Source organism: Dermacentor albipictus, chromosome 7, assembly GCF_038994185.2.
Source record: "Dermacentor albipictus isolate Rhodes 1998 colony chromosome 7, USDA_Dalb.pri_finalv2, whole genome shotgun sequence".
NCBI classification, from domain to species: Eukaryota; Metazoa; Arthropoda; class Arachnida; order Ixodida; family Ixodidae; genus Dermacentor; species Dermacentor albipictus.
In genome coordinates this window covers 131,090,732-131,107,211 of record NC_091827.1, presented here as the reverse complement: position 1 = coordinate 131,107,211, position 16,480 = coordinate 131,090,732, and the positions used below count along the sequence as shown (strand labels likewise).

The 16,480-nt window shown below is 48.2% G+C and overlaps 1 protein-coding gene and 1 pseudogene across 4 annotated transcripts in view; one reads left to right on the top strand and one right to left on the bottom strand.

Annotated features, from left to right (window-relative positions):
* brun (trafficking protein particle complex subunit brun) overlaps nucleotides 1–16,480 on the bottom strand; it is a 663,235-nt gene that overhangs the window by 47,324 nt on the left and 599,431 nt on the right. For all 4 annotated transcript variants that reach the window (XM_070522710.1, XM_070522707.1, XM_070522708.1 and 1 more), the window contains one exon: nucleotides 3,138–3,236. In XM_070522710.1, coding sequence (XP_070378811.1) covers nucleotides 3,138–3,236 — 99 coding nt within the window. The remainder of the gene's footprint in view (nucleotides 1–3,137; nucleotides 3,237–16,480) is intronic.
* LOC139047638 (uncharacterized) lies at nucleotides 6,717–7,889 on the top strand (annotated as a pseudogene).

Here is a 16,480-nt window from a genome sequence, read left to right as displayed (position 1 = left end):
TTCGGACAGACTGTGAATAACTTAGCAATTAACGAATTATACGCTTGCTCCACATTCTCTTAAGAGCATGTTTATTCACTGAGAGCTTCACATGATCCGCTCATTATCTGTATGCTCTGCATCAAGATGGCAAGTTGGGCCAGTTGGTTGGGATTTATAGTAAGGTTCGTTACAGCGCAACACAAAACAAGGACAAAGGACGGTACAAAACGACGACACAGCGTTACTGCACTGCGCTCTTAAGTGCTGTAACGAACCTTACTATGAATGTGTACGCTCTGTTTCAGTCTATCTGCATCAGGCCCGTGAGACATGATCAGTTTCGATTTTTTTACCAAGCTTTATTCCAGGGCTCTTTCATAACAATATATGATGTACTTTCGGGCTTTGTAAGTATGCGCAATAAAATATGCACCTAGAAAATGTTGCCTGGACCAATGTTGTCACAGTGCATAGAGAGCCTTTACTTTCTGAACAAGGTGAGCAGTCAATTTTCCTTCGCGATAATCTGTAACAAGCGTTTACCTGACAGAGCATTACCTTACATTACCTGAGTGCATTACCTAAAATGAGTGCCTCTTTAACCTGAAGCAGCCTCGTAAAATGCAATATTATTTTTAAAAGGGTAATAAAGCTATTGTTACCTCGTTTCGCAATTTTTTACTAGTACATATATATTCGATATTCGATTCGATATTCGAAGACAGTTTGTCGCCTTATTCGTATTCGATTCGTATTCGAAAATTTCAATATTCGCACAACCCTAGTCACCATTAACAACCACAACTCCAATCCCATCCCAGTAACGTCAGGTGTCCCGCAAGGTTCTGTCCTCAGTCCGCTTCTGTTTCTAATTTATATTAACGATTTACCAACGCATGTCTCCAGTAATATTCGCATGTTCGCCGATGATTGTGTAATTTATCGCAAGGTTAATAACGCTTCTGACCAAACATCTCTTCAAGACGACCTTAACCGCATTCAGGAATGGTGTGCCAATTGGTTAATGGAACTTAAATCTAAAAACTGTAAAATCTTGTCCTTCACGTGTCGCCGTAACCCACTTCATTTCCCATACGTCATAGATAACGTCCCTGTACAACCGGTTCTATCGTACAAGTACCTAGGCATTACCTTGTGTGGCGACTTGTCCTGGAGCACACACGTTATGAACATCATTTCATCCGCTAATAAAACACTTGGATTTTTAAGACGTCATCTCCGCCAAGCCCCTAAACATGTGAAGTTATTAGCGTACAAATCCCTTGTAAGACCAAAATTAGAATATGTCTCACCCATTAGGGAACCCGCACCAAGCTTACCTTATATAAATGCACTCGAATCAGGCCAAAACAAAGCAGCCAGATTCATCCATTCATCATATTCTTACGACACAAGTGTGTCAGCTTTGAAAGCTGAATCCGACTTATTGCCCTGATCACTTCGTTGCCGCATTGCGAGCCTTCGCATATTTAATGATTTTTTCCATAGTTCACTAGGCCGCGCCCCCTACATCGTCCCTCCAGCCCGCATATCTCATCTCACTCGTCATCCGCTTCAAGTTTCCCGACCTCATGGCCGAACTATCACTTTCGCCGCATCATTTTTTTTTCCCGTACTGCAGCAGACTGGAACGACCTACCCAACGACATCGCAGCCATCACGCGCTCATCCAACTTTGCTAATTATGTTACCAGTCATGTTTCGTTGTGTTAATACTTGCTCACCAAATTAATGTACCCACCCCTTATGTAATACCCCTCGTGGGTCATTAAGGCAATAAAATGAAATCTTGTTTTCCGGAACCGTATGAACTGGTAAAAAAATGAGCGTAATTCTATTGGGACATTTTTGTGTTCTCGATTGCGAAGTTGGTGCCGGTGAAACACACATGACGGAAACACATCAGCGAGGTTCTACTATGCTGTATGCCTCGATCTTCGAAGTTGTTGACAGTCGGCACTGCGAGTGTCCACCTGGTCTACTTCGCACTGTACCAGTAATGATGAATGACCAACAAGCTCTACTTTCCACAATTGTGAAAACACAGGCAAATATGGGAACAGCATGAAGAAGAAAATATATTATTGAGATACCTCAGGTCTGCACATTGTCGTCCACCAATCACATGAGACATTGAGGCCTCCTTCCTATGTCCCACCAGCTACAGTTAAAACTCGATCAAGTGAAACTTGATTTTATCAAGTTCCCGATCTAATGAAGAAATTTCCATTCCCCGGCAGGCACCATAGGGTTTAATGTTGTCATCAACCTGAATTAACGAAACTTACTTGGCCACCAAACCTGATCATGAAAGCCGATTTAATGAAGTTTTTCAATGAGTTAAAAAGCGGTGATTTCTCTCTAATTTTGACACAGACTGGTTCTTCTTTGTTCGTGCACTTTCATGCTATCGTGTTAAAACATCTAGGCACTCCAGTCACGGCCCTATTTTATTTTGATGAGGCTGCGCACGCTACGCCCATGCACGGAACAACGGACTCGGCAGTCGGCAGCGCTCTTACACACCAGATGACGCTAGGGGCAGCGGTGGTTGCTTTTGTTATGTCATGGTTTATGCGACAGATGGCACTGATCATCTCCTCGCAACTTTCTTGCTCGGCCTGCTCCACAATCACTGCGTTCGTTCTCCGCGTCTTTGCTCATCGGCGTCTTGTTCGAGGTTTACGTGACCGTCTACATGACCTGCGTTGCCCCGATAAGGAGCCTTCCATAAAAAAGAAAGTGCATAAACTTGAAGAAAAGGCAGACATGATTCAAGCTGTCACAAGTGGACGCAAGAAATGCGACGTGGCCGCCGAACATAGCATCCCGATCAGTACTCTTTCAACCATCTTGAAGATTAAGGAAAGGACGCCATAATTCGTGCTGCTTCGTCTGAGAACATATTTAAGAAAAAGAACTTGAAGACTACACCACGCGAGAAGCTACAGGAAGCCCTCTTTATGGCGAATACAGTGCCGTGGTAGCGTTTTGGTGTCACTTTATTACAATTTTAGATTTCGAAGGACCGAACATTCCCTTTCTCGATTTTACGAACTTCCAGATTTAACAAAATAATTCGAGTGTGGTCATCATTTCGTTAAATCAAGTTTCACCTGTAATCTAATACTCACGTGAGACATTGCGGAGAAGCACGCTCAGTCGCAGGGGCTCTCCAACTGGAAACACATACTCCTGCTCTGGCCGGTGGATCCTACCATCAACCTGCACTTCTGCATCCAAAGCAACACTGTAAGCATATGCACAATTTAAATGTGGTACACCGCCAACTTAGAAAACCACAAAAAAAGAGGGCATGACCATCCTGTAGTTAAAGTACTTGAAAATGACGTTACGTGAAAAATCTAAGATCTGGTTGAACACACACGCCCTGGTAAATCATTTACCAGTTGCACTAGGTCATTACAACATACTGCCGTGACAACTTGGCCATATTCAAGTAGTGCACCCATCACCGTTCGTATTGGACACTGTGCGCGCTGTGAAATGTAGTTCAGTGTAGTTGTAGTTCAGTGACAACAGGCAGCGATCACCATGGTACAAGTAGCCGGTTTGACCCAGCTCGCATGCACCATGTGCACGAGGGACCATGCGAGAAGAAAGTAGAAGACAGTTCAAGGCCAGTTTGGAATGTGACTAACAGGCGTTTTCATGACAGTAGTGACTGAGTTGTGGGCACAGGTTTGCCTTTAATAAATATAGTTGTTTCAGTAACCTGTGTTCCTACACATTGTTACAACATAAAATTTAAAAAAGCTGCCAGCCACGAGATACTTCCAACACTGCAAATGGTAGGAGCACCAGCCAATGCTTCGGTTATTAAAAATGCCAATAGTACAATATTCTATTACTACTTATTATTACATTTAATAAATTGTTCGGACTCCTTCAACTGGAGAAAGCTCTGTATAAATGAGGAGACTGTGATGGCTTCGCTTCTGACCCATACACTGTCAGTGTTATTAGATTATTTAACCAAAAATACCTGCACTTTCCTACTTGGTCATGACCATATAGCTTCAGGGCACAACCTTATGCAAGTACAACAGGTTCAGACTTAATCTAGGACTTCTAAGGAACAAAAAAAGTGTGTGAAGGAAAGATGGCGGCTTTGGCAACATGATGCTATTCCTAACTCAGTTTCACGAAGCCACAGCACCGAGGTTACAACAGTGCGTCTGCTTTGACCACCATGTTCAATTATATCAAAACACTGGAGCTCACAACAAAGACATCAGTCACTGGTACAGCACCACTGTACTTAACTGTTTTCTCAACTCCAACAAGTATGACATTTATATTGTAACGTAGATTGGAGACGAAGTCTTGCAAAATATATGCTTCTCTTTAATGGCGGGCCAGAACAAGAGCATCCAGCTTACGCACTTCGTCTTTCGTGGCGCCGACCTTTGCGCGCGCCATCCTGGTGTGCGGGAGCCCCACATCTTTGTGTCAATTGCCCCCCATGCGAAAAGCGACCGTCTCGGTCGCGTCAAAAAAGTTCTTTCAGCGACATAAGAAAACGAAGCTCCTCAGTTGCATCTCGGTGTTCTCGTACGCGCATAGTATGGTTTCATGCGCACTACATGAACAACTTCTGTGTGAGGACGACGACGAAGCGAACCGGGGTCAGAACTGTAGGGGACGACTTCGTAAGTCACATCACTGAAGCGGCGTGTAACCTTGTAGGGACCAAAATACCAGCGGATCAACTTTTCCGAGAGTCCACGGTGACGGATGGGCGTCCAGACAAACACGCAGGCGCCGGTATTGTAATGGACGTCACACATCGTCGCGTCTACCCTGGTTGTATCGAAGCAACGTTACTAGATTAGCTAGTAGCTAGGCAGTTATAAAACTACCCGCCCGCGCGCTTACAGCCGCTGTCGCCACTTCTGTGAAAGCCGCCAGAGGGCAACGCTGTTCCATCGGGCTCCACTGCAGACGCCTCGTCACAGCCTTGAGCTCGTGCGGACGGGCAGTTTGCGCGTGTTTCACGCTCGCTGGCGTTCTCCCTTGTCCGAATTAGTGATACCACGAGAAAGCGGTATCCACCTACAGCAATAAGATTTATCGCGCCAGTTCGTTAATACTGAAAGAAGGGTAAACTGCACCAAAGGAAGAAACGCATACAGCGAAGCGCAGAAGCTGCGTTTCTAAATGTCGTGTATTTCTTCCTGTCGTCTTAACGTTTCGCGCTGTTTAGGCTCACGAGCCTGAATATCTAGCCAAAGTGCGTGATTGTAGGATGATCTTCATCCCCACCGAAGCTTCTCACCACGCCAAAGAAGCGCTACAAAAAGAAAGATGGGGTGGGTCTTTGTACACATAAGCCACAAAAAGAAAAGAGAAAGAAAGAAGTCTGATTTTTCATTCCGCGAAGATGCTGTTAAGAACGGCCAGCTGCAGTGCAAGTTTTGCCAACCAGTTGCGACTGTAGAGGCAACATTCCGGGAGCGTCGCCGCCAACCTCTAGCCACCGCGTGACTAAATCGACTTTGTGGCGGTAACAATACGCGCATCCTCCACTCTGCGTCGCTTCAGCTAGGATGCGTTGTGACTGAAGAAGTTCGACGAAGCAGGCTTTGTGCGCAACACGACAACGCGGACCTGATCTCCTACCGGCGGGGGAGTTGCCGCGCGAACGCCGACGGAGGCTCCTTCCCACGCACCGACCAAGACGCAAGACAACGCGCTACACGGAACGGCTCCGAGTTCTACGAAATTCGTGTGGTGTCGGTTTCCGACCGTGAACACGTGTGTGTGTGTGTGCATGTGTGTGTTTAAACCGTCCTGCGGAGAGGCGGCTAGTTTGCGATGACTAAACGAACGTTCGCGTCTCCTTGTATCGCGGGAGGACGGAGTGTTTAAAACCGGTGTTGTGCGGATGCTCGACACACTTTCATTAAGCATTCACGTTGGACTGAGACACTCTCTCTCAAGCAGTCATGTTAGACTGGTGTGCTTTCTCAAACAGTCACGTTAGACTGATATAAATGCTGTAAATAAACCCATATTCCTCGTTCTCGATGAGAAGCAGTCCTTCCCTTCATCAACGTCCTCAGCGTGGATAAGTTGGACAACGGCATGGGCCAGCTACTTTCGCATTCATGCCGGACTCCAATCTTGACAACGGATCACGAGCGATGGGATTGAGCCCCCAATCCTGACAACTGGCTGACAGCAGTGAGATGGGCTTTGCGACGTGGTGCTGTGACTGCGGTGAGTGCTTGGTTCTTGCTTTGACTCTAGGCTTCATTTTGTGGTTGCTGTGTTTAGAACAATAGTGAAGCTAGATTGTTGAGTGTTAGCTAGGTTGTGTTTTCCTAGCCAGATTTAGCGAGCAGGACCAAGGCAGTAAAGCAGCAATCATGTAGTTAAGCACACTGCTGAGAGACGAATTGTTGACTGTTGGTGAGGAACTTGGCCTAGATGTACGCAAGGAAATGCTAAAATCGGAATTATTGAAGCTAATTTTCGAAAAGGCCAGTGAGGAAGAAATTGAAACGGGGTTTGAACTTTTGAAAAAAAGAGAGAAACGGGACAGAGAAAGAGAAGAACAGGACAGAGAAGAACGGGTAAGAGAAAGAGAGGAACGCGATAAAAATCGCGAGTTAAGAAAAATGCAACTTGAACTTGAAAGCAAACATTTGGAGTTGTCTCAAGGAAGTTAATGCGATCTGGGACGATCAAGTGAGACGGGATCGTACCGCATGGACAGACTATTAAAGCCATTTGAGGTCGAGACCGACATAGGCTTGTTCCTAAGCAATTTTGAAAGGACTTGCGAAAAGATGAACTTCGGCCCGAGTACATGGCCACAGCGGTTGCTGTCTACGTTGCCGTGTGAGGCGGCGGAATTAATCGCCTGATTGAGTGCACAGGATGCATATGATTATGCAAAAGTTAAGGGTAGTCTCCTGAAGAAATAGCGCCTTTCAGCCGAAGCTTTTCGGCAAAGGTTTAGGAGCGCACGCAAGAAAGATAGCGGGGGATATCCGGAGTTTGCATATAGCTTAAAGGCCAACCTAGTCGAGTGGCTGAAAAGCGCGGAAACGTACGACACCAGAGACAGGATCATTGAATGCATGTGTCTAGAGCAGTTTTACAAAATCATCCCCCAAGCTGTGAAACTGTGGGTGCAAGACAGAGGGAATGTAAACACTGTGGAAAGGGCGGCTGAATTAGCCGAAGAGTACGAAACGCGTAGAAAGTTGAGCGCCGAGGACGGAAACTGGGACGGTCGAAATGGACCGCGGAAACCTTTTCCGTTCAATAAGGGTTCGCAGACTAGACGATCGGAGCCTGTAGACATGGAAGAAAAGCCCGCAGGAAAGAGCGAGGAGAAATTTAACGGAGAAACCGCACAAAAATAACAGAAAAGAAAATTCGAATCTTTTAGACCAATTCGCTGTTACAAATGCCACAAACTGCGACATATAGTTGCAAACTGCGGGAAGCCCAGCGTAGCTTTCTCCTACGTAGAGGAAAAAGACGAGAATATTGAACTTTAAAGTCCATATCTTCACGACCTGCAAGTTAATGACAAACCATGCCGAGTGCTAAGAGACAGTGCCGCCACGATGGACATTGTCCATCTGTCTTACGTGATGGTAGATGACTTCACCGGAGAAGTAGCATGGATCAGACAGGTTGTAGAAGAACACAGAGTGTGTCTGCCCATGGCCAAAGTCAAAATCAGTGGACCATTCGGGGAGCTAGAGACTGAGGCTGCAGTTTTCAAATTTTTGTCACTGCAGTACCCTTACATCTTTTCGAATCGTTCAAATCAGTTACTGCGTGAAAAAGGGCTTAAACTGGGAGAGGGGGTAGTACAGGCATTGACGCGAGGCCAAGCTCGTAAAATCGCGTCGCTTTCGGCCGAATATGCACAAGCTGCTCCAGCGGAAGTAGCAAAGGAGATAACTGCAATAACCGAATCCGAGCTAGGCTCGTGTGATGAAAAAACAGTTGAGGAAAGCCTGCCAGCTGACCAGTTCAATGAGAGCGTCGCACTAGAGTGTCAAAGTTCAAGCCTGCAGGAAAAGCAAGCTGACGCACTCACAAGTGAGACAGGGTCGTTATTATCACCGGCCTCAAATAACTTTGTTCAGCTCTTACGTGTGGATAGAGAGTCATTGGCAGCCGAGCAAAAAAATGATGAGGGCTTAGCTAAATTACGCGACACAGCTAAAGAAGGCATTGCTAGGCGCAACGTGACGATACATAAGATAGGAGGATTGTTGTATCGGCACTACAGAGATCGAAAGGGTAGGATTCTAGATCAGTTAGTCGTACCTACTAAATATAGGGAGGACCGTTTGAGTCTCTGTCATGAAAATGGGTGGTCCGGCCACCTAGGCATAAACAAATCAAAGGAAAGATTGCTTATGGAATACTACTGGCCTGGCTGTTTCAAAGACGTAGAGAACTTTGTAAGATCATGCGAAGCCTGCCAGCGTTCTGGTAAACCATGCAGGAGAGACATGGAAAGCTCCACTGAAGGTAGTGCCCTTAATAACAGAGCCTTTCAGACGGCTTGTAATAGACACGGAAGGCACCTTCCAAAAACAAAATCGGCCTACATGTACTTGTTTACCATGCTGTGTCCGGCTACAAAGTTTCCAGAAGCAATCCCTCTGAAAGAGCTCAGCTCCACCGAAGTAGTAGACGCGCTTTTGACAGTGTTTGCACGAGTTGGGTTTCCAGCCGAAATTCAGGCAGATCAAGGGTCAGTATTCACGAGCGCACTGACTTCCACATTCTTGCAAAAGTGCGGGGTAAGGTTAATACACAGTTATGTCTATCACCCACAGCCAAACAGTGTAGAGAGGTGGCATTCAGTGCTTAAGCGAGTTTTGCGTGCGCTCTGTTACGAGCACAAGGAGGACTGGGAGAACTGTCTGCCGGCAACTTTGTTTGCTTAAATGATATTGCGCGACATAAAAACGACACGAACGTGAGAGAAGACGACACACCAAGCTTGGTGTGTCGTCTTCTCTCACGTTCGTGTCGTTTTTATGTCGCGCAATATCATTTAAGCAATGGATTTCCAACTTGCCCGGAATGCTGCTCTCATTAACTTTGCTTGCTTTGCGAACGGTTCCACATTGATCGACAGGGTTCTCGCCAGCAGAGCTAGTGTATAGGAGGACACTCCGTTCTCCACTGAGAATGATAAGAAAGATGTGGGAGGAAAGAGGGGAGAGTCCAACAGTGGTGGAATACGTGCTAAATTTGCTGGAACGGCTAAGCGCAACCCAAGAACTAGTCGGAAAGAACATGGGAGTAGCTCAAAAGAACGCCAAATTCTATTACGACAAGAATGCGGGGCTTCGTACGTTTAACGCCGGAGACCAGGTAATGATCCTCAAACCTTCAAGAAAGAACAAGCTTGAAGTTCACTGGGACGGGCCCGTTAAAGTGTTGCACAAACTTTCAGATACCAACTATGCTCTGAAAATGCCCGGTCGCAGAAAGGAAGTGAGGATATATCACTGTAATTTGATGAAGCCGTATGTAGAGCGGAGCGGAGTCGTTAACTATACCATCAAAGAGCAGGATGGCACTAGTACCAAGTTAAAAGGAGTATAGGGCGACCTCCAACTCTGAAATCGGCCTAGAAGTAGTAGAACACTCGGTAAGCTCGCATGCTCTAAGACCCGAAAGGCTAGATGAGCTAAAAGAGGTGTTAGGGGAATATATCGACAGGTTCAGCGATCAGCCAGGTAGAACCGAACTAATAATGGTTGAAATAGAGCTGACATCAACCGAACCAGTAAGATTAAAGCCTTACAGGGTGTCTCCAAGACAGAGAGATATTATGGAGGCAGAGATACAGCGCATGCTAGAGTTGGGAGTTATTGAGCCCGCAGAGAGTGACTACACGTCACCGCTAATACTCGTAGAACCCCTAGCAAGGACCCTCGTCCGTGTGTTGACTACAAGAAGTTAAATGCCATCGCTAGGGATCAGCTGTACCCGATATCCAACATTGAGGAACGAATTGAAAGAGTTAGCGCTGCTAAATACATTTCAACTATAGATCTCGTGCGGGGATACTGGCAAGTTCCCCTTTCAGAAAGTGCCAGCCGCTATGCCGCATTCATCTCGCCTGTAGGCACTTTTCGCCCTCTCGCACTCAGCTTCGGGCTGAAGAACGCGCCGTTTAGCTTCTCTAAGTTAATGGATATTGTCCTAAAGGACTTGCAGGAGTTCGCCTTACCTTATCTTGATGATGTGGCCGTTTTTTCGGACAGCTGGGAACAACACGTATCGCACCTCAAACAGGTGTTCTCACAGTTGAGGGAAGCCGGCTTAACGATGAAAGCGGAAAAGTGTAGGTTTGGTTGTTCGCAGGTTACTTATCTGGGCCATGTTGTCGGTCAGGGCATGAGACGGCCGGCTGAGCTGAAAATAGCGACGATTAGAGATTTTTCTCAGCCGCGCACGAAAACGGACCTTCGTTCATTTTTGGGACTTGTGGGGTACTATCAACGGTACATTCCGAATTACTCGCAATTGGCAAGTCAATTAACAGACGCCCTCCGAAAGGGAGCACCGAGTAACGTACACTGGGATAAGGACAAAGAGAACGCTTTCCAAACTTTGAAAACGCTATTGGTTTCTCGCCCTGTGCCTCGCGCGCCAGACTACACAAAGGAATTCATAGTTCAATGCGACGCAAGCGACAGAGGTATGGGCGTGGTACTTAGTCAGGTCGGCGACGATAACGAGGAGCATCCTATCCTCTATGCCAGCCGTAAACTAAATATAAGAGAGGAAGCTTACAGCGCTTCAGAGAAGGAATGCGCTTGTTTGGTTTGGGCCGCCCAGAAGTTGTCGTGTTACTTGTACGGAGCGAAGTTCATCTTCGAGACAGACCACTGTCCTCTGACGTGGCTCAATCAAATGTCACACAAAAATGGCCGCTTGCTCCGATGGAGCCTCAGTCTCCAAGAGTACAACTTCTTCGTTAGGTATAAGAAGGGAAAGTCGCATAGCAATGCTGATGCTTTGAGCAGGCTAATTTGAATTCTGCGTTTGAGGGTCCCGCCTAAATGTTAGGGTTACTAGTGTTAATTTTATTAAGCGAAGAAGATCCCCTCTCATTTAGCAGGATTCCCTGCATGATTGCTGAATTTGACAGCAGGAATTTGCTTCAGAAATTGGCATAGCGAAATGCAGCATTTTTTTGTTTCTGCACTTATGGTGTTGTTTTTTTGAAGCCTAGCCAGTCTAAAGTGAGAGCCAATGCACGTCATCTCGGCGCAGAGCCGTGTTGTGGGGTTCATTTTGCAGTTGCCTGTCCTTGTTGGATGTTTTGGGGCGGTGACATCAATACACAAGTGGTCGCTGCGAGCCAAGACATCAATCCCCCCCCTGACCACCAGCCGTTCTCTTCCTGCCTAGCGGTTGTCAGCGCTAGACAGTCGACATTTTTTGGGCCATGGAGGCGCTTTTAAGAATGGCGAGCTGCACTGCCAGATTGCCACCCAGTTACGACCGGGGAACAAGACACGCACCCCCCACTCTCCGTCGCTGCACCTAGGATGCGTTCGATGAAGCGGGCTTTGTGCTGAAAACCGCCGCCATTCCTCCAGCCCCATCGCCATTGTGAGGAAACGAGTTCGGCGGGCGAACTATTGTGCCGGAGCTCTCCAGCGCGTACCTGATTTGCTACGCGTGAGCAAGCTGCCGCTGGAATTTGTTGCTTCCCACACGCCTTCCTGGACGCTGGACAACGAGCTACCCACCATGGCTCCGAGCTTCCTGGAACGGGACCCCTCCGGCGTCGGCGCCGGACATTGGAATGTGTGTGCCTATGTGTACGTAAACTGTTCTGCGGGGCGGCGGCAAGTTGAGAATGAGTAATCAAACGTTCGCGTCACCTTGTATCGCGGAAGGACCGAGTGTATAAAAACTGCTGTGGTGCGAATGCTCGACACACTTCTCTTGAGCAGTCATGTTATACTGATACACTTCTCTCGTGCAGTCATGTTGGACTGACACACTTTTTCTCAAGCAGTCATGTTAGCCTGATTTAAATACTGTAAATAAACCCATATACCTCGTTCTCGATGAGAAGCAGTTCTTCCCTTCATCAACGTCCTCAGCGTGGATAAGTTGGACGACGGCATGGGCCAGCTACTTTCGAATTCATGCCGGACTCCAATCTTGGCAACGGATCTCGAGCGATGGGATTGAGCCCCCAATCCTGACAGGCCCAAGTAGATTCATTCCTATTTGTTGGAACGGTGCTTGAGGAGGGTCCACAGGGTGGGGAAAGCCAGCCGGTTTAACTGGTGGTTTTTAGTGGCACTGACAATCGCGGCAGGTCTTCACGTACCGTTGCACAGAAGAATAAAGCCGGGGCCAGTAATACTACTGTCGTATCCTTGCTAATGTCTTAGCGATCCCAGGTGTCCCGCGCATGGCTCATCATGGCAGGCCTACAATACGTCTTGGCGGAGGGCCGACGGCACGACAAGGAGGTACGTATTGGGCGTGCTTCCGCAGTTTTTCCTGTAAAGGACGTTGTTGTGCAAGTAGCATGATGATAAGCCGCGCACGAGCGAGCAGGGTAAAACACCTTCAACTCCTTGGAGGTGCTCCATCAGCGGCAGCAGCTCACCGTCAGTGCGCTCGTGCTCAGCCATCTTTATGGCGTCGATAAAGCCGACAAATGGCAAGTGATGGTCAGGGTCCGATGACGTCATGGAGAGTGGTGCGTGACAGTCAGCGTCACTGTGCTTCCTTCCAGATCGGTAGACAACTGTAATATCGTACTCTTGTAAGCGCAGGCTCCAACGAGCTAGTCTGCCTGAAGTATCCTTGAGGTTGGCAAGCCAGCACAGCGCGTAGTGGTCACTGACAGCCTTAAAAGGTCAACCGTACTAGTAGGGTCGGAATTTACCAATTGCCCACACAACTGCTAAGCATTCTTTTTCAGTGGTTGAGTAGTTTATGTCAGCCTTGGTGAGACTACGGCTTGCATAAGCAATGGTGCGTTCCGCACCAGCTTGCCACTGCACAAGAACTGAGCCGAGACCTGCATTGCTGGCGTCAGTATGAATTTCAGTGTCAGCGTCTTCGTCGAAATGAGCAAGTATTGGGGCCTCTTGCAAACGCTTGCGCAATTCATTGAACGACTGCTGCTGCTCGTCCGCCCAAATGAAAGGCGTATCGTTGCGTGCAAGCCGTGTCAGAGGCTCAGCAATTCTCGAGAATCCCTCGACGAAACGCCTATAATATGCGCACAAACAAAGGAAGCGTTGGACAGCCTTCTTGTCTGTGGGTGGCGAAAACTCGGAGACGGCAGCTAACTTGTCGGGGTCTGTTCAGACGCCTTCAGGACCAACGACATGGCCAAGAAATTTGAGCTCTTGGAACCCGAAGTAGCATTTTTCAGGCTTGATGGTGAGGCCGGCAGTATGGATCACAGCGAGGACACTCTCGAGTTGTGCGAGATATTCGTCAAACGTGCTCGAGAACATGACGACGTCGTCCAAGTATACGAGGCAGGTTTGCCATTTGAGTTTGGAAAGCACGGTATCCATCAACCGCTGAAAGGTGGCAGTTGCGGAAAAGAGACCGAAGGGAAGAACTTTGAACTCATAAAGCCCGTCAGGTGTCACAAACGCTGTCTTTTCACGACCCTGTTCATCATCTTCGATTTGCCAATACCCTGATTTAAGATCCAACGAAGAAAAAAACTTGGCATGCTGTAGACGATCCAATGCGTCGTCGATGCGTGGCAATAAATAAACATCGCGCTTGGTGACACCGGTTCAACTTTCTGTAATCTACACAGAAACGTAGTCTGTTGTCTTTCTTTCTGACTAACACTATAGGGAAGGCCCACAGGCTGGTGGATGGCTGGATCACGTCGTCTTGGAGCATCTCTTTCAGCTGATGCTTAATCGCTTCCCTTTCCACTGGAGACACTCTGTAGGGATGCTGACGAACAGGACGTGCGGGCTCGTCCGTAATAATGCGTGCTTTGTGATGGACGTGCGCCGCACTTTGGATGACGTTGAAAAACAGTTCACAGATTCATCCACGAGACTTAGTAGACGGTCTTTCTGATGGTCTGGCAGAGCGGTGTTAACGTGAATCCATTCTGTTCGGCTGGGTAACTCAGATTGCTGAGACGATGCGGTTTCCAATGTGGCAATGTCAGTAACATCAGTGATTTCGCGAAGAAATGTGATTGTCGTTCCTCGTGGTACATGCCGATTCTCGTTGCTAAAGTTTGTTAGAAAAACAACTGAACATTTGTTTCGCACCTGAATAAGCCCTCTGGCTGTACAAATGTGTTGCTCAACAAGCAGGGGCATGTTTGCCTCAGCAATTCCTTCGGCGTCGTCCTCCACGTCGCATCGGACAAGGGTAAGCACACTGCTCTTGGGTGGCAAGGTGACGAGATCGTCAGCTACGCGAAGCGCGATGTCACGGTCGTTGTCATTACTGTTCGCTATGGCTTGCGTAGTAGTGAAGCTGACTCTAGACTCTTACAGGTCGATGATGGCACTATTCGCTTGAAGGAAATCCATGCCGAGTATAAGATCCTTCGAACATTCAGGAAGAATGAGGAAGTCGCCGATGAACGTGAATCCCCGAATGTTGACTCGTGCCGTGCACCGGCCCATTGGAGTTAGGAGATGCCCTCCTGCAGTACGAATCTGAGTTTCGGTCCATTGCGTCGAAATTTGTTCAGTATACACGCGAGATTCTGGCTCATAACAGACCTGTTCGCACCCGTGTCGATTAACGCCGTGACTTCGTGGTCATCTATGGTAACTGTTACGTCGCAGGATACTGACACGGAACTACACTGCTTTCTCTGTGTCTCAATTACGTCATATTGCCGTCGTCGTAGTGGAGGATCTTCAGCGTTCGCAACGTCAGCGACCTCATCTCCGCAAGTCGCTGGATTCAGTTTTCCCGGGAGGCTGGGCTGGTGAGCGACGCCTTGTTGCTCTCGGCGTGAATAGGGGGCTGGAAGACTTGTATCAGGCTGGTGACGGTGACCGGGCTTCACGGAATCGTGGGGCAAACGAGGTTCTGGCGGCCGCGAGGTATGCGTAAATCTTCAGGGGGCGTTCACCATTGCGCGGGCACGGCGCATTCAGTGAAAATCCACGGAGCCCAGCTTGGCGGTAAGGACACGCCGTGTAGAGATGATCAACTTCACCGCAATGAAAACACAAGGGCCTCCGGTATGCAGTGCGCCATACGTCGCTCTTGCGGGGTGGTCGTGTTTCAGCCATGAATGGCGTGCGGTGAGGCCTGAAGTCAACAGTTGCTTGTTCAATGGCGCGCAAAGCATGAAAGTCCAGGACGTCGCTCACATCGCCAAAAATTGGGGACAACGAACTTCGCGCAGCTTCCGCATACGGGATGCGAGGTGGTGGCTGCCGTACCTCGTGCTGTGGTGTCTCGCTTCGCTCTGAAACTTGAACTGCCTGCCTATTTCCTCCCGGACGACCTCAGCCAGAGCGAGTCGCTGAACCGATGCTGGAGCCACCTGAATGTTTTGGAGCTTTTCTCGAATGATAAGCCTTATGAGCTCCCGCAAGGCGCCGGTATTGTCTAGAGGTATAGCGAGAGAGTCACGCGATAGGGTCGACACGTCGCGGTTGTACTGCCTTGTTCACTGCTGGAGTGGCTTTTTCATTGATACGGCTTCCGCGAGAAACTCTGCAACGGTCTTTGGTGGATTGCGTATTAGGGCTCCGAATAATTCTTGCTTGACACCGCGCATCAAGTTCCTGAGCTTCTTTTTTTCCGGCATAGACGGATCCGCGCATCGGAAAAGTCGGCACATATCTTCAACAAACATTGCGACGCTTTCGTTCGGCCGCTGTACTCTCGACTGAATTGCAGATTCAGCTCGCTCCTTGTGATCGAGGCTGGCGTATGTGCCGATTAGCTGCCGTCGGAATTTGTCCCATGTCGATAGGGCCGCCTCACGGTTCTCAACACATGTCCGCGCACAGTCCTCGAGGGCAAAGTAGGCGTTGCGTAGCTTGTGCTCTGGAGTCCAGCCGTTGTATTCTGCGACATGCTCAAAGTGATCGAGTCAGTCCTCTACATCCTCGAAGGTGTCCCCATGGAAGGACGTGGGGATTTGCAGCTGGTTGAGGAAGAGCTCGGTCGGCACGGTCGAAGAAGATGATGGAACCGATGTATTCATCCTCCTGACTTGATTGGGTAGAGGTTTGTGCTCAGGCGGCAGTCCTTGAAGTCGGCGGCTTGTCCGTACGTGCATAGGCGTCAGCTCGACCGGACATCGTACTGGGCTTGTAGACATTGTTCGACTGTAATGCCACTGTGGCGCTGTGGGTAAATAAATAAATAAATAAATAAAATAAATAAATCTGGGAGTGGTAGCATGTACCCAGCACCTCCACCAGAAAAATGTAACGTAGATTGGAGACGGAGTCTTGCAGAA